The 21,621-nt window shown below is 38.7% G+C and overlaps 1 protein-coding gene across 4 annotated transcripts; it reads left to right on the top strand.

Moving 5' to 3' along the window:
• The first annotated feature begins 530 nt into the window (after positions 1-530).
• LOC133645419 (collagen alpha-2(IX) chain-like) lies at positions 531-20,677 on the top strand. 4 transcript variants are annotated; one of them, XM_062040244.1, is made up of 12 exons: positions 531-602; positions 9,552-9,596; positions 9,664-9,703; positions 9,764-9,817; positions 9,883-9,954; positions 17,650-17,685; positions 17,769-17,813; positions 18,361-18,455; positions 18,534-18,678; positions 18,747-18,801; positions 19,099-19,271; positions 20,260-20,677. In XM_062040244.1, the coding sequence occupies exons 1-9, from the start codon at positions 583-585 to the stop codon at positions 18,541-18,543; spliced, it is 417 nt and encodes a 138-aa protein (XP_061896228.1). In that variant the 5' UTR covers positions 531-582; the 3' UTR covers positions 18,544-18,678; positions 18,747-18,801; positions 19,099-19,271; positions 20,260-20,677. The 4 variants fall into 4 exon arrangements, with proteins under 4 accessions (XP_061896228.1, XP_061896230.1, XP_061896226.1 ...); XM_062040246.1 differs by lacking the exon at positions 20,260-20,677 and having other exon boundaries at positions 18,361-18,393; positions 19,099-19,499; XM_062040242.1 differs by lacking the exon at positions 20,260-20,677 and having other exon boundaries at positions 19,099-19,499.
• Positions 20,678-21,621: the final 944 nt, after the last annotated feature.

The raw sequence follows: 21,621 nt of genomic DNA, 5'->3' as shown, positions 1-21,621 counted from the left end.
ATGAGCTCGACGCATGCGCCGATGCATCGGTATTGCCGGACCCATCACTAGTAAGTAGTTATTGAAAAAATAACTAGGAAGGAAATGTTTATTTACATGCGACAAGTCAGTTGGCAATGTTTCGGTAGAAAACCTTCATCAGGCTTGACTCGTAGACTAGCACGACAGGTAGGAGAAATTGTCCTTCGTCGAATAAAGGTCATGTAAATGGCTAGGTGCGGATAGCTATAAACCAGGGGGTAGGGTCTCCGTAATTCACTGTGTTGGACTTCAAAATAGAAGTTTTACCAAAAACAAAAGTGTAAATCAAAAGCCAACACGGCGACCCTCTGTGGCCCCAAGCTGCTATTGCAACATGCCTGCTGAAACAATAATAACAGAACAAGAAACATTGAATATTCCATCCATCCATTTCTACCGCTTGAATGTATACATATAAAATAAATATATATGAAAATATGTTAAGTAAACAAACACAATTTGACGGAAGTGACGTCCTCTCCGCGCATGCGTGGAACAACTACCAAACATTTCGAATGAAAATGGCGGGTCCTACTTGCTTCTCTACTCCCGAGTGATGCAATGTTTTGGTTTGGAGATTGGTGAGTGACTATAGCTTTATTTACATGTATAACCTCTATCTCTCCTTGTAGCGACTTAGCACAACAGCTAAAATCTCGCGTTTTAAACATTGATGTTCGCGTCAAACTGCTAATCATATTTGGACGATTACTATTGCATTATAATTATTCAATAATTGTTTTAATATTCCCCCTTCATATTTATATTCTTGTTCTCCTTTACTTTTAGGTAAGCTAGTTTTTAGATAACATTCATAAAATATTCTAAAATAAGAAAACGTGACGTCACGGAATGCCGTCAAAAAGTGACGTTGTCTTCGCGCATGCGCGGACCCCGGCCCTTGATGTATAATTACTATCGTGAAGTTTTCGACTATTTATTAGCATTCTTGCCAACCCTCCCGGATTTTCCGGGAGACTCCCGAAATTCAGCGCCTCTTCCGAAAACCTTAATTCAATGTGATTATCTTGTGTGATGACTGTATTATGATGATAGTATATATGATAGTATATATCTGTATCATCAATCAATTTAAGTGGACCCCGACTTAAACAAGTTGAAAAACTTATTGGGGTGTTACCATTTAGTGGTCAATTGTACGGAATATGTACTTCACTGTGCAACCTACTAATAAAAGTCTCAATCAATCAAAAAACCTCCCGGTACAAATTTTCTCCCGAAAATCTCCCGATTTTCAGGCGGAGCTGGAGGCCACGCCCCTTCCAGCTCCATGCGGACCTGAGTGAGGACAGTCTGTTTTCATGTCCGCTTTCCCACTATATAAACAGCGTGCCTGCCCAATCACGTTATAAAACGTGAAAAAAAGACAATATAACATACATCCATAAACGTGGATGCATGTGAAAAAGTGCAATATATTTATCTGTACAGTAACCTATTTATTTATTTATATATGCACCTTATTGCTTCTTTTATCCTGCACTACCATGAGCTTATGTAACAAAATGATGTTCTTATCTGTACTGTAAAGTTCACATTTGAATGACAATAAAAAGGAAGTCGAAGTCTATAACATCTACGGCTGGATGGCTTTCAGCAGGACAGGACCTCCCCGTGAACTCTGAAGCGTCGTGCGCTATCTGCACCACAAGGTGGCGCCAATGGGCATACCAGGTGACGTCAGACTGTTGCGCTAACTTGTAGTTGATCGTTTAAATGTGCTAAATTTACATTTAACAGCATATATATCTGTATGTAAATAGCATGAAAGCATAAAGGATAACGTTCAAAGTTTTCATTTGAATTAAACTAATAATTAATTTAATAACACATGATTTAAAAAAACAACAACGTTACACAGTGAAATTAGTGTTATTTCTACTTTTAAAAATAGTGACAGACAATAGAACGAGGATGGACAATTCAACCCTTAACTCACTCCTTTCCTGCAAAATACATTTCACAGATGCTGCCCACACCTGTGCTCCTTCAAAGGCTGTGCTACTGGCTGCAAAGCATTGTACTTTCAAGGAGTAGATGAGTATTATGTGTGTGTATACGTGTAAATAAATGAACACTGAAATTGAAGTATTTCTTTTATTTATATATAATATATATATAATATATATATAATAAAAAAAAAAGTAAAAAAATTAAAATAAATAAATATATATATATATATATATATATATATATTAGGGCTGTCAAATGATTAAAATTTTTAATCAGATTAATCACAGCTTAAAAATTAATTAATCATGATTAATCACCATTCGAACTATGTCCAAAATATGCCATTAACTGTATATTTTTGTGGGAATTGAAAGATAAATGACAGAAGACATGTGCATTTAACATATGTATGCATGTTTATTTTAATAACATCCTGTTTTTTACAATGACATTTCCTCGTCAAAATAGGAAAACAAAATAGGATGGCGTCTCTTATTTAAATGAAACTGAAATAGTAAAACAAAATAGGATGGTGTCTCCTTCTGTAACACACTAGCCATCTTGGCCATTTCTCTTCAACAAAGGAAAAACAAAGAGATTTCTCTTTTTTATCAAACCAAAAGAACATGGCCTACACAATTACATGTGGCCCGCTTCTCTATTCATCCTTTAGCCAGTTACTGAGGCAAACCAATTTGTCCACATTTTCTGAGAGTAAAGCTGACCGCTTCTTTTGCACAATGTGACCGGCAAGTGAGAAGAGTCTTTCACAGGGAACTGAGGATGCAGGAGTGGCTAGATATTTCCGAGCCAACGGAGCCAGCTTGTCATGGGCTCCTGCATGAGATGACCACCACTGCAAGGGACAGTCCGTCATTTCAATGGTGGGCTCTGCTCTGTACCTGTGTAAGGCTCTGTCAGGCTGTACCTCTTCATCTGATTCTGAATCTGAGCCCAGCTGTAGAAGAAGGTTCATTTTCTTCTTGGGTGGCCCATCTTCAGTAGTGTGTGAAGGTCTTCCAGGTGATTCACGCAGAAGGCCTCCAAGTTTGGTCCACACCTCCTCTCTGTCTGCCTTGGGCACACTTTTCAAGTCCTTAAAACGTGGGTCCAGTGCGGTTGCAATCTTGAGCCATGCATTGTTGGTGTGTTCTTGGCGGGAGCCTAGGTCGTCTTTGAATTTGGTCTTAAATCTAATCATGTATGCAGGGTCCTCATCAGAAGTTTCCATTACACGGTGTAAGTGGCAGAGGGCAGGTAGTACCACTGAGCAGGAGACGTAGGCCTCCCCACCCAGGATCTGAGTCACATACCTGCAGTGGAAAACACACACACACACACACACACAGAGAGAGAGACACAGAGACAGATACACACACACACACACACACACACACACACAGACACAGAGACAGATACACACACACACACACACACACACACACACACACACACACACACAGAGACAGACAGACACACAGAGACAGACACACACACACACACACACACACACACAGACAGACAGACAGATACACACACACACACACACACACAGCCACAGACAGATACACACACACACACACACACACAGACAGACAGACACACACACACACACACACAGCCACAGACAGACACACACACACACACACAGACAGATACACACACACACACACACAGACAGACACACACACACACAGAGACAGACACACACACACACACACACACACACACACACACACACACACACACACACACACACACACACACACACACACACAGAGAGAGAGAGAGAGAGAGAAGGAGAAAGACTCAAGTAAATTACTTGAATGCAAGTTGTTACATTTAATAGTAGATTAACGTTTGGTTTAATAATTTAATTTCAGCCTACAATGAATTTCCACATTATATGATGGAAGGCTTACCGGCAGGGCTCTAGAAGGGTCTCCAGTCTCTGGAGTTTATCCCATTCTGCTGGCGTCAGCATGACGAGATTATGCTGCTGTTGATCCAGGGTTGCTTTTATTGCTGCTTGATTGGGGATGATGCGTTTGACCATTTCAAGTGTGGAATTCCACCGCGTTGGAACGTCTTGGATCAGTGGCTCCTGCTGCTGTCCGAGTTTCACCTGCTCTGCATTCAGCTCCGTTAAGTTTGCCGGGCTGTGTTTAAAATGTCCCACAATCTTGCGACACTTGGCTAATGCAGGAACAAATCCGCTGTCAGCGAGACTCACAGTGATGCTTCTCTGTATGACGTGCGCGATACAGGGCATATGCTCGTATGGTAGAATACGAGCCGCAGCAATCATATTGCGTGCACTGTCAGTCCCAATGGTTGTAACTTTTCTTTCAATTTCCCACTTGCATGCCACAGTTTGAAACTGTTCTGCACATGCCTCTGCAAAGTGGCGTTCTTCCGTTTTCATTATAGTTAGCGCAAAGGACTGCAATTCCCATGCTTTAGTTATTAAATGTGCAGTTACTCCCAAGTAATTTGTGTTACTCACTGACGTCCAGTGGTCTCCTGTCAGGGCGACATATTCCGCTTGAGCTAAAGCCGCCTCTTTTTTCCCCTTTTCTGTTTCATAGAGTGCGTGGATACTTTTCATTATTGTGCCTCTGCATGGTGGCTTGTAGGATGTATCGAGGGACGCCACTTTCAAAACATCAGCGAAGCCCTTATCTTCAACAATGCAAATCGGTCTACAGTCCTTTGCGACCCATTTGGCAATTGTGTTAGTTAATTTATCCGAGTTGGACTTGCTTACTGGTCTGCGTTCACTCAGGGTTGTCTGACGCAAGCCAGGTGTAGCACTGGAAGCCCCCACAAATGCATGTTTAGCGTTGAGATGGTATTTAAGGCTTGAACAGGTTCGGTGAAACTGAAACTCTCTGTTGCAGTGCGTACAAATGACTGTCTGTTTATTTATTGTTCCATCTTTGTTCTTCTTAAACTTAAATCCCTCCAGAGGGCCAACCTGTTCGTCTTGCTCCATGTTGCTGCTCCGTTCAGTGTCGGGAGGAATTATGGGAAGTATGGGTGGAGGGATTCTGCGCATGCGTTAATTACGTTAAAAAATTTAACGTAATTAATTCCAAAAATTAATTAACGCCGTTAACGCGATAATTTTGACAGCCCTAATATATATATATATATATATATATATATATATATATATATATATATATATATATATATATATATATATATATATATATATATATATATATATATATATATATATATATATATATGTATGTATATATATATATATATATATATATATATATATATATATATATGTATATATATATATATATATATATATATATAGCTAGAATTCACTGAAAGTCAAGTATTTCATATATATATATATATATACATGTATACTGTATATATATATATATATATGAAATACTTGACTTGATGAATTCTAGCTGTAAATATACTCCTCCCCTCTTAACCACGCCCACACCCCCTACGCCCCCACCTCCCGAAATCGGAGGTCTCAAGGTTGGCAAGTATGTTTATTAGTAACCAGCGAAAAGGTTTATTATAAACAGAGGTCACAACATCAGAACTATATATATTATCACCCTAACCCTAACCCTTGTCAAATTGTTTTTTATATTCAACAATTTTACACATCCATGTCAAGGAAAGAAAATAAAAGCAAATACAAAGAGTATTAAAAATAATAAAAAATATGATACAATTTAAAAAAAAGGGTTAAATTAAGTCACTTGAAAACTTTTTAATAAAAATATCTATTTAAGGGTTTTTGTACTTTTAACCATTTTCCCAGATTTAATTGATAATTTGAAAGCCAATTAGAAAATGTTTTTTCTTTCAGAAATCATTATTTATGTATACACATTTTTGCTTGCAGCATAATAATGTTGACAAACATTTATATGTTACTATCATTTATATATATGTCAAATTTGATCTCTTATTGTGAATGGGGACATCACCACACCCTTAGACATGTTTGTCAACACTATTATGCTGCAAGCAACAATTTTTATACATACATGTCGATTTCTGAAGTTAAAACCTACATGTTTTAATTGGCTTAATGGTTTGAAATTACCAATTAAATCTTGGAAAATGATTAAAAGTACCAAATACCTTAAATTGATATCTTTATTAAAAACATTTAAAGGGTTAGGGGTTGAATGTAGCCCTTTTTTTCTCTTTGAATTTTGTATTTTACCATGTTGTTTTATTATTTTTAACACTGTCTTTGTATTTGCTTTTATTTTCTTTCCTTGACATGTTTTGTTAAAGTCATAATTTGCTCAACCTGATGTGTAAAAAATATGTTGAAAGTGCCTTGACTTTTAATAATACCTGGGATTTATATAGCGCTTTTCTAAGTACCCAAAGCCGCTTTACATGTTAATAACCCATCATGCATTCACACCTGGTGGTGGTAAGCTACTTTCGTAGCCACAGCTGCCCTGGGGTAGACTGACGGAAGCGTGGCTGCCAATTTGCGCCTACGGCCCCTCCGACCACCACCTATCATTCATTCATTCATCATTCATTCACCAGTGTGAGCGGCACCGGGGGCAAGGGTGAAGTGTCCTGCCCAAGGACACAACGGCATGGTAAGAGGCGGGGAGCGAACCTGCAACCCTCAGGTTTCTGACACGGGCGCTCTACCCACTACGCCATGCCGCCCCCTTTTATGTACATTGTGGACATGTTTGTTGTTCAAAAAAAATAGTGTAGATGTGTACCCCATCCATCCATCCATTTTCTACCGCTTGTTCCCTTCGGGGTCGCGGGGGGCGCTGGAGCCTATCTCAGCTACAATCGGGCGGAAGGAAGGCGGGGTACCCCATTGCAGGAAATTTATTCTTACATTTTTTTGTCAGCCTTTCTCTTTTTTTTTAAAGTGTGCTCACATGCCTGCAAATGTTTAGCTAGTCCTTGGCTTGAAAATGTCTCTCCCCATAGCCCGTGTGTCGTATAGCAGCTGAAGAGTAGTTTCAAACTGAATAGCCAGCAGCCTTCAGGCTATAAACCTAGCGTTAATGAAAAAAATAACAAAAACTGCTAATTAATGACTTTATAAGCAACACGTTTGGTTACTACATACAGCAAAAATTAATATGAGCACTCTCAAAATTTAAAATGCTAAATATCTTTAAAAAAATGACACTAGTGCAAAGGGAAACAGTGTTTCAATGGTATTTGAACCATAATGATATTAAAGGAGCTAGGCATTTTTGAAGCTCAAAACTTGTCGCTTTTTAAGACTAAGAAAATAAATGACCTACTTTTTGGAAAGTGAGCTTCAAAACATAATAAATGCATGAATAAAAAGTAAGTAACTTAAAGAAAATCACTTCATGCAATATTTTAAAACTTGATAGGTTATTTTTTATTTAATGAACCAAGTACCGACGTTACAATTAAAAATAGCTGTAACTTCCATATTTTGTTGAATTTTCAAAGAGAGTTTTGCAGTGAATCATTTAGCATTAGTATAAAACTATCGGACCATAGCCATGGACTTTTTTCCGGATGAAATGTTACAATGTTTGTTTTGTTTGTCCGAGGCGGCGCCGGCAGCCTCACAAAAAGATTTTATGGAAGCTTATTGCATGTTGATTTATTCTACTTCTTCAGCTTAGATTTGTGAATTTCCAAGTCTCTGCTTTTCAATTGCTCCAAAAATAACCCCACGCACAGTAAGCAACGATACGCATCGCAAACGGCCGCTGCAATAGAGATAGGTAGGTCAGCGGCCTCAAGCACCTTGCACCTTTTGTTTCAGGTACCAACATATAGCATATATCGCCATTCAGACTATAAATGCATAAATGCTATCAGTTTTGGGCCATATTACCCAGCCAGACTTGTGTGCTTATTGAAGGACATTTAGCTTTTATGTTTAGACATTTCCACAAGTGAACGCATTGCAGGACTGTTCATATTGAATATTTTGTGTAAGTCCATTTTGCCGACCGTTGCGGCTCTGGACACCCTATTAGTAAATGTGAAAAATATAGACACCAAAATGTGCTATGTTGAACCACTTATGTTCTATTTTTTTACTGTAATACTTTGGTACACTTTGTCATCCATAACACAAAGCTGACACTAAGGCCATGTCCACTTGAACAGAGATACCTAATAAACACATAATAAATAAACTCTGTGTTTAGGCCTCTTGTCCTCTTTAAAAATGCAGACTTTTGCAAGCGCAGGTCAAAGAGTTCCAAAACTCTCCGCTGAGCGTATGCGTGTACACGGCACAACTTGTGATGACGTCACGGTTGTGTCATTTCCAAGCTCAACAACACTGCCTTGCTGCCTTTAAACACACTATAAGATGATTTATTGTATGTTTGAACGTAAATGTGCTGCTATTTTCACTCAACATGAATTCAAAAAAGACACATTAAAATGGGCTTTGCGACACTGTTTTGGATATGATGGCTGTGGAACCTCCACCTGATGGCACAACTTTGACAAGCAAGACTTTTTGCTCTGTGTCATAAGAAAGGTGCAACATTATCTTATGTTTTTAGTCCTTGTTTAACGACAAGTCATGAAGTTAACTTGCGTGTCTTGCTACCATTATTGTAGATTGAGCCGGGCGCGACCGTGCATGCACTTAAAGAGCGACCAAGCAACAACAAAAAAACAATGTAACGTCATCCTTGTAGTGTGTACTGATGTTAAAGACAATATACACTTCATTACACATATACCATATCATTATATCCATGATTAAATGCTTTATAATTCCCTTAAACATGCAAAATGGTTTCCTTAGTGCGTGCTGATTTGATAAATAATGTGGACTTCACTGCACATGTAATACATCACCATGTTGCTGAACATGTTATAATTCTATCATTCGCTCTTTAATAATGTTCCCAGGGCTCTGTGTACGTGCAGGCTGGGTTTAAAGATAATGTACATGTCATTGTGCGTCTAGTATTTCACAATACAAATAATAAGAGGTTTAATGCCACCATTTGTCAGGCTTCTGATTGGACACAATGTGCATGACAGCAGGTGTATGTGTTTGTGTAAGTTTGGTCTTTAATGTCTGTTGAGTATTTTTTTTACAAAAAAAAAAAATATCAAAACGGTGCCCGCATACTTTGACTTTTTGGTGAAAAAGTTTAGACACCCGTGTGTCAACATTTATATTCCAATAATTTTTTTGTTGAAATGCTTGTTCCCCTGACTTATGACTTTAAAAGCAAACATGTAAAGCTTGTTCTCCAAGTACCACTTCAGGAAAAACAACTTTGCTCTCCAAGTACCACCATAATGACCAACATTGAAATACAGTTGTGTAGTGGCCATAAGTATTCATTGAATATTTTTGCCCACAGTTTGAACAGTAACCCTGTGTTTGCATATTTATGTCATTCTTTGTTGTACCACAGTTAGAGAATCACTGGCTTAGGGAATTGTGTAATACTATCATGAGGTGATTATACATTCAAATGCACTGTAACATGTGGTCCTAAATAAAGACTATGTACTAGTACATGTGTATGATTGTGCTGCGTTTCTCTCTCTAGGGATTACCTGGTAGTCCAGGGGCCAAAGGTGGACCTGGAGTTCAAGTAAGCACTATTAAATCAAACTTTCTACATTATGCACTTCACTTTTAACCACTTTTTCTCTTGCTAGGGTGAGCCTGGTCCCAGAGGTCATGCCGGCATATCCGGAGGTAAATACTTTTGTCAATAACACTTGACTCCAGATACTCACCTCATATGTGTAACTGCAGGGAGACCGAGGTCAGCGCGGTCCAGTGGCTCCACAAGGAATAGTCAAAGAGGCTGTAAGTTTTTTGCAATACATTGTGTTGAAAGTACAATACTTATTCATTGTTCTCATATATGACAGGGAAGCAAAGGAGAGAGAGGACCGATGGGTGTTCCAGGTGCTCAAGGTCTGAGTGGAACCAAAGGAGACAAGGTATGTGGTGAAAGAGTCCACCAGGGGGCAGTGTTTACCCAGGAGTTAAATACAAGTCATACATTCAAGCAAGATGATATAGTTCTGTCTTTGTAGTGCTTCAGTACTTTGAATTTATTCTGAAGATAGTATATTATATAAGTATTTAGCAATACTTACAATTTCTTCTAAAGATAGTATAACATGTGTTTCTGTCCTTGTAGTACATCATTATGCTGTCTTTATTTTTTATTAAATCATAAAAAACACAAGATACACTTACAATTAGTGCACCAACCCACAAAATCTCCCTCCCCCATTTACACTCATTCACACAAAAGGGTTGTTTCTTTCTGTTATTAATATTCTGCTTCCTACAATATATATCAATACAGTCTGCAAGGGATACAGTCCGTAAGCACACATGATTGTGCGTGCTGCTGCTCCACTAATAGTACTAACCTTTAACAGTTAATTTGACTCATTTTCATTCATTACTAGTTTATCTGTAACTGTTTTTATATTGTTTTACTTTCTTTTTTATTCAAGAAAATGTTTTTAATATATTTATCTTATTTTATTTTATTAATGTAAAAAAAAAGGATCTTCTCTTTACCAGACCTGGTTGCCAATGAAATTAGATTGTTTAAAGGGTTCTTAAAACCAGGTCCAGTCCAGATTATGTCCAGGTCGCACAACAACCGATTGCATATAATCTATAAACAAAATTACATTTTCAAAATAAGCATTTATTTACAGTTCAGATTATGTCCAGGTGGGACTCAGTAACACACACCTTCATTTATGTCCACTCAAATGAGGAAACACAACAACACATTGCATATATCTGTAAACAAAATTACATTTTCAAAATAAGCATTTGAGGACTTCCCATCTTTTTTTTAATGTTTTTTGGCCTCATTATCGGTTTCAACCATGTAACTTTCTTAAAGTTAAGAAATACTGAATACATGTTTTAAAGAGAATAATACTAAGTGAATATCTGTTTTTGGCCTTAAAAATAAATCTTTTACCGAGTACTATAATTAAATTGACTAAGTCATGACTGTCAATGATCTCTCCTAAAATAACAAACCACATCAAGCTTCATAAACAAACCAATCCTTAAACACATTTTTTCTACTTCCACCCAAAAGGAAGACACAATATGACAAAACAAAGACACAATATGACAAAAGGAAGACACAATATGACAATACCAAAACAAATGCAGGGTGGATTCAGACTCCTGACAACAAAATCGGCAATCATCCGACTCTGTCGCATTCCATAGTTTTAACATTTTTCTCATGGGTAAGAAGTTAAAAATAATATTAATTTGAAAATAACGATTTTGCACATGGATAGTAGTTTTGTAGATTAATTTGAATATGGCATCAGTCAAAAAAGTCCTCCCATTTTCCATGAGTTATATGAGGCAGCCTTCAAAGATTTCTCTATTAAAAAAAAATATATATTTTTCTATTTATTTTAGTTCCTTTTTGCCAACTAGAATTTCTTATTAGAGGTTTACAAACTAATAATTTAGTAGTTCCATAATTAATTATTTGTTTCCATCTTTTCCCAATTACTCCAGTTAGTTGATTAAAAGAAAAGCTTGAACAAGCATCACCATACATACCATATTTTTCGGAGTATAAATCGCACCGAAGTATAAGTCGCACCTGCCGAAAATGCATAATAAAGAAGGAAAAAAACATATATAAATCGCACTGGCCAAACTATGAAAAAAACTGCGACTTATAGTCCGAAAAATACGGTAGTTGTAAATTCATCATACTTCATCATCTTACCATTCTCATTGATGATATCATTGACAAATATATCATTCATCATACTTCATAATCTTACCGTTCTCATTGATGATAATATTGACAAAAATGATTCCTCTTTCAAACATATTTTTCCAAAAGAAAGGCTTTCCATCCATTACAATATTAGAGTTTATTCATATTATCTGCTGCAAAATGTCATCTCTTTTTTCTGGCACATGAAATTGAAAACACCACCATGAGTGGATTGTTTCCTTTATGAAGCCCGCCATGTTTCATGAGTGGATTGTTTCCTTTATGAAGCCCGCCATGTTTCATGAGTGGATTGTTTCCTTTATGAAGCCCGCCATGTTTCATGAGTGGATTGTTTCCTTTATGAAGCCCGCCATGTTTCATGAGTGGATTGTTTCCTTTATGAAGCCCGCCATGTTTCATGAGTGGGATTGTTTCCTTTATGAAGCCCGCCATGTTTCATGAGTGGATTGTTTCCTTTATGAAGCCCGCCATGTTTCATGAGTGGATTGTTTCCTTTATGAAGCCCGCCATGTTTCATGAGTGGATTGTTTTCTTTATGAAGCCCGCCATGTTTCATGAGTGGATTGTTTCCTTTATGAAGCCCGCCATGTTTCATGAGTGGATTGTTTCCTTTATGAAGCCCGCCATGTTTCATGAGTGGATTGTTTCCTTTATGAAGCCCGCCATGTTTCATGAGTGGATTGTTTCCTTTATGAAGCCCGCCATGTTTCATGAGTGGATTGTTTCCTTTATGAAGCCCGCCATGTTTCATGAGTGGATTGTTTCCTTTATGAAGGCCGCCATGTTTCATGAGTGGATTGTTTCCTTTATGAAGCCCGCCATGTTTCATGAGTGGATTGTTTCCTTAATGAAGCCCGCCATGTTTCATGAGTGGATTGTTTCCTTAATGAAGCCCGCCATGTTTCCCAGCAGACTCTCTACATAAGGAAAATGGGAGGGCATCACTTTTAAAAACGGATACAATTTATTTTGATACAGTGCATGCTTTTTGTCCAACAGGACACTTGTGTACCACTCAGTGTTTTAATACGTCTTTGGAACAATTTGCTATTACTTTTACCATCATATTTGTACATGTCCTATTTGCTGATGTTGCTCTGTTGTTGTTGTTGTGTTTGCTGTTGTTGTTTTTGTCTCTCTGTCTAATCCCCCTCTTGTCCCCACAATTCCCCCCTCTGTCTTCCTTTTTCTCTTTCTATCCCCTCCTGCTCCGGCCCGGCTGCACCAAATGATAATATAAATACATTTAATAAAGTCAAATACAAATAAGGCAACAAGAGAAGTATCCTACACTTCTCTTTTGTAAAGTCAATGTGAATAGCCGATATGATCATCTACATCTACTATATGATCATCTACATCTACTATATGATCATCTACATCTACTATATGATCATCTACATCTACTATATGATCATCTACATCTACTATATGATCATCTACATCTACTATATGATCATCTACATCTACTATATGATCATCTACATCTACTATATGATTTGCCTGAGAAGCTGGCCAGGACAAAAAAAAAAAAAAAAAAAAAAACAACTTGTTTTTTTTCCTTCAGCCACATAAATATAAGTTTTCTTTTTCTGTTGTCTGCAAGACCATTGCAATTATAACTAATTATTCCAACTTCATTATCGTTCCTATAAACCACATGACCTGAGTAAATTCATTATATATTTTATTGAATGTCTTAACACCATAAGTTTCATAGACATGAAAATCTTGTAACTAAAAACTGCAGCATCACCTGCTATTTACCAGGAAACCAAGATCCCCTCTAATAAAGCCACAGACACACCATTCACACCACAGCATACAAGACAAACAAACACGTACACCCCAACATATATTATTCGCTGACCAATTCCCAACATCTATCTATATTGTCCAGTCCAAGAATAAACTAAAAAGCTCCAAAACAAAATGTCAATTCTTATCCGTCAAGTTGTCACCACGGCGATGTCGCGATGACGCAATCACTGCTCTACATTATTGTTCCTCACATGCTTCTGTACAGCTCACCGTTAACGTACAGTTTATGGAAAACAAGACGAGCTTGTTGTCCTTTCTGCCTAAAGGACTTCATAATTGGAATTAACTTACGTGGTTTCTCCACCACCTGGATTGGGTATTGGCTGGTCATGAAGAATGTAGTAACTTTCAGTCTTCTGGAGAGAGCAAGCACTCCATCTTTGCATTTGGAGTTAGTAAACTTTACAAGCATAGGTCTCGGTCTAGCATCCTCCTTGCGTTTGACAATCCTGTTTGCTCGTTCCATTTGGATCCTCTTGACTTCTTCCTCCGAGATGCCGAGTTGCTCCTGCAGAAAGGCTCTGACGAGGTTCTCCGTGATGCTGTAAGTTTCTCCTACATCTTCATGATCAGCAACTTGTCTCGCATGCTCCTGCAGCGGAGTTCTAACAAGTCCGCCTGTTACTCCCTCCGAGGTCTTAATCAAGGCTCAAGTTGTTCATTTTTCTCAGACGTTTATTTTCAGCCACGCCTTCTTCTCGTAACAACGATGCCAACACAATGCCAAAAATAATGCCGTCAGAACTAATAAATAAGAAAAACAGAACTTACAATTAGTCTGACATCCAATAACATAAAACACATTGATTTCACATACATATCAGAAAGAAACTTACCTCATTGGCCTCACAAACTCTGAGGGAATAAAGTTTCCCTCCATTAACTTCTTTCATCAAATGCTTGCTGTCTCATGCTGCTTCCCTTATTCCGTCACATATTCATTGTCCCCCCAACAATGTGACCAAACCGGAACAAAAAATATGTTCCTCTCCAATTTACATGGGTTTTGTAACAAAAATAAAGTTAACGTATACTTGCATGAAATTACCAAAGAAAATAAATTTTTAATCACATTTTATGTAAATATGAACTTATATTTATACATTGTATGTATTTATTCTAACTAACTATGAAATGATATAACATAAATACAATGTGCTTCTGTCAGCAGCTACACCGCCTTTAATTTCTCGCTCTCCGTAGTCAGTCTAGTAGTTTTGAGTTTCAGGCTTGTTAACTCAACTTTTAGTGTTATCTGTTCCTTTTTTATCTCCACCATTTCAGCGTGATTGTACTCGACTGATTTTTTACAGTTCTGAAACGTCAGTTTTTAGTTCATCCAAAATGTCCAGTTTTCCAAGTTTTTCAACCATAGCTTGCAACATTTTTCGATCGTCCGGAATAAACGTTGTATTTTCGTCCAAATCACTAGAGGACAATTGATCACGGACGCGTTTAGATTCTTTTGATCCGCGCTGTGGCATGGTTGCAGGGGAACAATGGGCCACTCGGCGTTCGAGGCACCTTATCTTCAGCCAAATCACCCTTGTGAGTAGTATATATCTCACCAATTGCAGAGAGGTGGATATATATAGCGTAAACCACTTCAAATCTTGTGTCACTGGCGCGTTGATGCCATTTATAACATTACATACTGGGACTTGTGTAGAGACGGTCTCAGCTCACGTTGCTCACGGCGGCCTAACCCTAACCCATTATGCTGTCTTTTAAACTTGGTATATTATATACGTATTTCTGTCCTTGTACTGTAGTGCATCAATACATACACTGTCTTTGAAATATAGTATGTGTTTCTATCCTTGTACTGTAGTACATCAATACTCCCAAAGATAGCATATACGTATGTATTTACACTTTCTCCTAAAGATAGTATAATATATAAGTAATTATGTCCTTGTACTGTAGTTAATACACTCTTCTAAAGTAGTATATTATATAAGTATTGCAGTATATCAATACATAAACTTTCTTCTAAAGATAGTATATTATACGTCTTTGTATTGTACATCAATACTAAATTGTCCTAAATGTAGTATATTATGTAAGTATTTCAGTACATCAATACATACACTTTCTTCTATATAAGTACTTCAGTACATAAATACCTACACTTTTTTCTAAAGATAGTACATTATATAAGTATTTCAGTATATCAATACTTAGTTTCTTCTAAAGATACAATGTGTAAGTATTTATGTCGTTGTACTGTAGAACATCAATACATAAACTTTCTTCTAAAGATTATATAAGTATTTCTCTCCTTGTATTGTAGTACATCATTACTTAAATTGTGTGTTTCTGTCCTTGTACTGTAGTACATCAATACTTACACTTTCCTCTAAAGATAGTGTATTATATAATTATTTCAGTACTTCAATACTTGCACTTTCTCCTAAAGGTAGTATATTATATGTATTTCTGTCCTTGCACTGTAGTACATCAATACTTACACTTTCTCCTTAAGGTAGTATATTATGTAAGTATTTCAGTACATCAATACTTACACTTCTTCTAAAGATAGTATATTATAAAAGTGATTCTGTCCTTGCACATCAGTACTTACACTTTCTCCTAAAGGTAGTATACTATATAAGTATTTCAGTACATCAATACATACACTTTTTTGTAAAGATTGTACCGTATTTTCCGCACCATAAGCCGCACCTAAAAACCACAAATTTTCTCAAAAGCTGACAGTGCGGCTTATAACCCGGTGCGCTTTATATATGGATTAATATTAATATTTATTTTCATAAAGTTTAGGTCTCGCAACTACGGTAAACAGCCGCCATCTTTTTTCCCCGAAGAAGAGGAAGCGCTTCTTCTTCTACGGTAAGCAACCGCCTCCATAGAAGAGGAAGCGCTTCTTCTTCTACTGTAAGCAACCGCCAAGGTGAGCATCCGCCCCCGTAGAAGAAGAAGCGTGCGGATATTACGTTTCATTTCATTTGTGTGTTTCTGTAAAGACCACAAAATGTCTCCTACTAAGAGACACGCGTACAAGGTTCCACTGACTTTTGATATTCATGTGAACCGCACTGTGTATACAACGGGAACACGTACGGTGAATATTCACACCACAGGGAATGAGAAGTCGTCTTTTACTGTGGTTCTAGCTAGCCATGCTAACGGCCAGAAACTTCCACCCACGGTGATATTCAAAAGGAAGACCTTGCCAAAAGAGAACTTTCCAGCCGGCGTCATCATAAAAGCTAACTGGAAGGGATGGATGGATGAAGAAAAGATGGTTGATAGACGTTTACGCGAAGAGACCGAGTGACTTTTTTCACGCAGCTCCGTCCCTGTTGATCTATGACTGCATGCGCGTCCACATCACAGATGGTGCCAAAAAACAAGTGAAGCACACCGAAGAAGAAGAATTTGAGGGATTTGTGGATGAGTAATAACTTCAGAAAGTGAGCTTTAAATGTTTATTTTGTGTGTTGTGTGACATTAACGTTCGAGCAACGTTGAGTTATTGATGTTGCTATTGCTCGGCACTATTTTGAGTGTTACTATTTTTGTGATTGCACATTTGCACATTACATTTTGGGACTGAACATAGTTGTTAGAACGCTGGTCTGTAATATATTATTAAAGTTTGACTGACCTATCTGACTGTTTTGTTGACGTTCCCTTTAGCGCAGCGTAGGTGCGGCTAATAACACGGGGAGGCTTATAGGTAAACACAGTTTTGAAATATGCCATTCATTGAAGGGGCGGCTTATGGTGCGGAAAATACGGTATATAAGTGTTTCTGTCCATCAATACTTACACTTTCCCTAAAGGTCAACATTATATTATATAAGTGTTTCTGTCCTTGTACTGTAGTACATCAATACATATATGTTCTTCTATAGGTCTAAAGTAAATTATACAAGTATTTCTGTCCTAAACAGTAGGGCATCAATACTTACACTTTCTCCTAAAGGTAGTGTTTTATAGAAAGTACTGGAATTAGTTATTGTGTATAAGATGTATTTACGGTATATTTTTTAACTCCACCATGTCATACATGTATAAGTTTGTCTCTTGTCATTCAAAGGGCTTCCAAGGAAGAGGTGGACCCAAAGGAGACATTGTGAGTATCACTTTTGTTTGTGAATGATTGGAGCCTTCAATATTTCATGAAACACTAACAAATATTCCGTTTTCTGCTTGAAGGGAGACCCTGGTGTGGAGGGGATGGCTGGTGAGAAAGGTGAAAAGGTAAGAACAGTCATTTTGGACTTTCTGAAGTTGACCTATTAATATTTAAATGTTGAAAGCAAAGACAAATAATATATTATTTGACTGAGACCCCTTTTGGGTCCCTAGGACTTTTAACAATCCTCAAGGAAAGACTTTAAGGTTTTAAAAACAACAAATATCAAAATGGCCCCTACATTCGATAACTTTTCAGTGTGCGGCCCTTTGTGGTAAAGTTTTGGACATCCCTGGTTTAGTTTTAATGAATAGCTGAGCAGAAAGGAATCTTGTATAGATTATAGATTAATAGTACTTAAAAAAAAAAGAGAGTCATTGTGTTTCGGTATTGTTTTCCCCGCAACTAGTAGGAACCCTCATTCTGCAGGTTTTTGTACGGGCTATTGTTGGACAATCTTTTAACGCTGCATTCAAACTTTTTCATAGTTGAACTCTACATGTAGAAACACAACCGTTTCTTGGTGCTGTGTTTACTAAACGGAGGAAAACAAACCTAAAGGACCAGAGCCTACAATCATTAAAATCAGTAACTCATGATTGTTTGTGACAGGGTATGTCTGGAGAACCTGGCCCTAAAGGACAGGTGAGTTGTTTGTTGTTTGTTTGTGACAGGGTATGTCTGGAGAATCTGGCCCTAAAGGACAGGTGAGTTGTGTATGATCATGTGTTAAGTAAATATACACTTCATGCACTTGTATTCAGCCTACATTTGTGTGTTTGCAGCACAGAGTGAGGGGAGACCTTGGACATAACGGTCCAACTGGAGACTGGGAAGCCAGGTGATCTAGGACCCCCTGGACTGCCTGGTCCTCGGGGGTTGAACGGCATGAGAGGAGTGCCTGGCAGGCCGGGTATTGAGGGTCCACCGGTGAGTCCACTTCCTGTCCGGGAAATGTAAAGGTTTTCACTTTTACACAATGTTGTTGTTCTCTTCAGGGAAAAGATACATCTGACCAGCATGTTATTGATGTGGTGCTAAGAATGTTGCAAGGTGAGCTTTCACACTCAAATTTCCCCCCCAAAATAATAATGTGCTTGTTATTGTAAACAACAACTCTATTTAATGTGTAAAGTATCAGTTCTATCTGTCAAAAGTATAAATGACAGTTAGCCAAAATCAAATCAAAACCATACATGTTGGAAGATGTGTGGAGATGTAGTGGCGAGGGAATGGTTAGGGTTTTATAGGAACTACTGGAATTAGAGTTATTGTGTATAAGATGTATGTACAGTATATTTTTAATCTCCACATTATACAGTTTCTAAATTAATCTCTTTGTTGTGACAGAGAGGCTGGCAGCAGTAGCAGTGAGCACTAAAAGGGCTGTGCCATGGGACCCCCCAGCTCTCCTGGACCTCCGGGATCAACGCTTCCACAAGGACCACATAGTTTGCCTGGTTCTCAAGGAATTCCTGGGATGATAAGAGCGGACGGACAGATTGGAAACACAGGTCTTAAAGGTAGGAACATGTTAAGTTTCATCTACAGTAATGTGTGTGCATAAGTATACATATGTGTACATATACATATTTAAACATATGTATATGTACACATATGTGTACATATGTATGCATAGTTTTTTTAGTCAGTATACAAACGTATGTTTGTATACTAACGAACTAGGGTTAGGGTTAGCCCTAGCCCTAACCCTAACGAACTAGGGTTAGGGTTAGCCCTAACCCTAGCCCTAACCCTAACCCTAGCCCTAGCCCTAACCCTAGCCCTAACCCTAGCCCTAACCCTAACGAACTAGGGTTAGGGTTAGCCCTAACCCTAGCCCTAACCCTAGCCCTAACCCTAGCCCTAACCCTAACGAACTAGGGTTAGGGTTAGCCCTAACCCTAGCCCTAACCCTAACCCTAGCCCTAACCCTAGCCCTAACCCTAACGAACTAGGGTTAGGGTTAGCCCTAGCCCTAACCCTAACGAACTAGGGTTAGGGTTAGCCCTAGCCCTAACCCTAACGAACTAGGGTTAGGGTTAGCCCTAACCCTAGCCCTAACCCTAACCCTAGCCCTAACCCTAGCCCTAACCCTAGCCCTAACCCTAACGCACTAGGGTTATGGTTAGCCCTAACCCTAGCCCTAACCCTAACCCTAGCCCTAACCCTAGCCCTAACCCTAACGAACTAGGGTTAGGGTTAGCCCTAACCCTAGCCCTAACCCTAACCCTAGCCCTAACCCTAACGAACTAGGGTTAGGGTTAGCCCTAACCCTAGCCCTAACCCTAACCCTAGCCCTAACCCTAGCCCTAACCCTAACGAACTAGCACTATTTATTTGCAAATATCAACTGTGACAAATCCTAGCAACATTTCGGCATTAAACCTTCATCAGGCGAGATAAGTCACAGAAAATAGTCTAAAGAAAAAGTTCAAAAAGCTTACTAGAGGTCGGGAATCTGCTTTCATCGAACACTCCAGGCTTATGACAAACTTTTCTTCGAGGCAGGAAGAGAGACCAGAACTGCCTGCTGCCGATTGGTCAAGCAGGAGACATGCATTATGGGTAATGTAGTCTAATGACACTCAGTGGAAAAAAACAGGTTCCTGAAGCGCCCTGTCTGTATATTATGCATGTGCCATCTGGTGGATAAAACCAGTTACTACAGTGCACTGCATCTCAATCAAAATAACACTGCCTAATGCACAAATAATGACTAAAATATAATATAAATCACCTTAAATTATGCTCTATCCCCATGGAATATAGAAAAGACATAATTAGGTGGCAGAGAACTTCATCCCTAGACCCATAATTGTGACCCAACATATTTTATAACCTAATACTTATTCCTTGAAAAAATTGTGATACAAGTTATAACAAGGTTAGCTTTTAGGCACCTACCATAGTGGGGTTAGGTTTAGGCCCCTACCCTAGTAGGGTTAGGTTTAGGGTTAGGTTTAGGTTTATGGTAAGGATTTAGGGTTAGGTTTATGGTAAGGATTTAGGGTTAGGGTTAGGGTTAGGGTTGGGGTTAGGGTTAGGGTTAGGGTTGGGGGAGGGGTTAGGGTTAGGGTTGGGGGAGGGGTTAGGGTTAGGGTTAGGAGAAGGGGATGTGCACTGTCCGTCTACAATCCAACGGACTGACACTTACATCTCATTTAGGCCCCCCGGATGTCTGGTGCCCAATTTGGAGATAGGGTTAGGGTTAGGGTTAGGGTTAGGGTTAGGGTTAGGGTTAGGGTTAGGGTTAGGGTTAGGGGTTAGGGTTAGGGGTTAGGGTTAGGGTTAGGGTTAGGGTTAGGGTTAGGGTTAGGGTTAGGGTTAGGGTTAGGGTTAGGGTTAGGGGTTAGGGTTAGGGTTAGGGTTAGGGTTAGGGTTAGGGTTAGGGTAGGGTTAGGGTTAGGGTTGGTTAGGGTTAGGGTTAGGGTTAGGGTTAGGGTTAGGGTTGGGTTAGGGTTAGGGTTAGGGGTTAGGGGTTAGGGTTAGGGTTAGGGTTAGGGTTAGGGTTAGGTTTGTAGAGGGTTATGGTTAGGGTTAGGATTAGGGTTAGGGGAATGGGACAGGAATTAGGATGGCACGGTCCAATCAACAACCCGCCAGAGTGACGCCCCCACCAGACGCACACCCCCCAAGGACCCCGAACGGCAAGCGCCGAGTGTGGCGTCAACACCGTCAAGTCTTTAAAAATCACACTACGTACGTTTCGGCCTATATGGCCTCATCAGGTGTGAAACTTTAAAAACTTAGGCTTCATTACTTCTCCTAGACCAGTTGTCCCCTCAACTGCTGGAGGTAAAATGAGCCGCGAATGCATAAAGAGGTTTTAAAGGAGCTAGCAGGGGGCGTGGCTTATGCCCTCAACTGCAA

The sequence above is a fragment of the Entelurus aequoreus genome, unplaced genomic scaffold, assembly GCF_033978785.1.
Source record: "Entelurus aequoreus isolate RoL-2023_Sb unplaced genomic scaffold, RoL_Eaeq_v1.1 HiC_scaffold_53, whole genome shotgun sequence".
Lineage (NCBI taxonomy): Eukaryota > Metazoa > Chordata > Actinopteri > Syngnathiformes > Syngnathidae > Entelurus > Entelurus aequoreus.
Note: the sequence above shows the minus strand (reverse complement) of the source record. Positions and strands in the feature narration are given on the sequence as shown.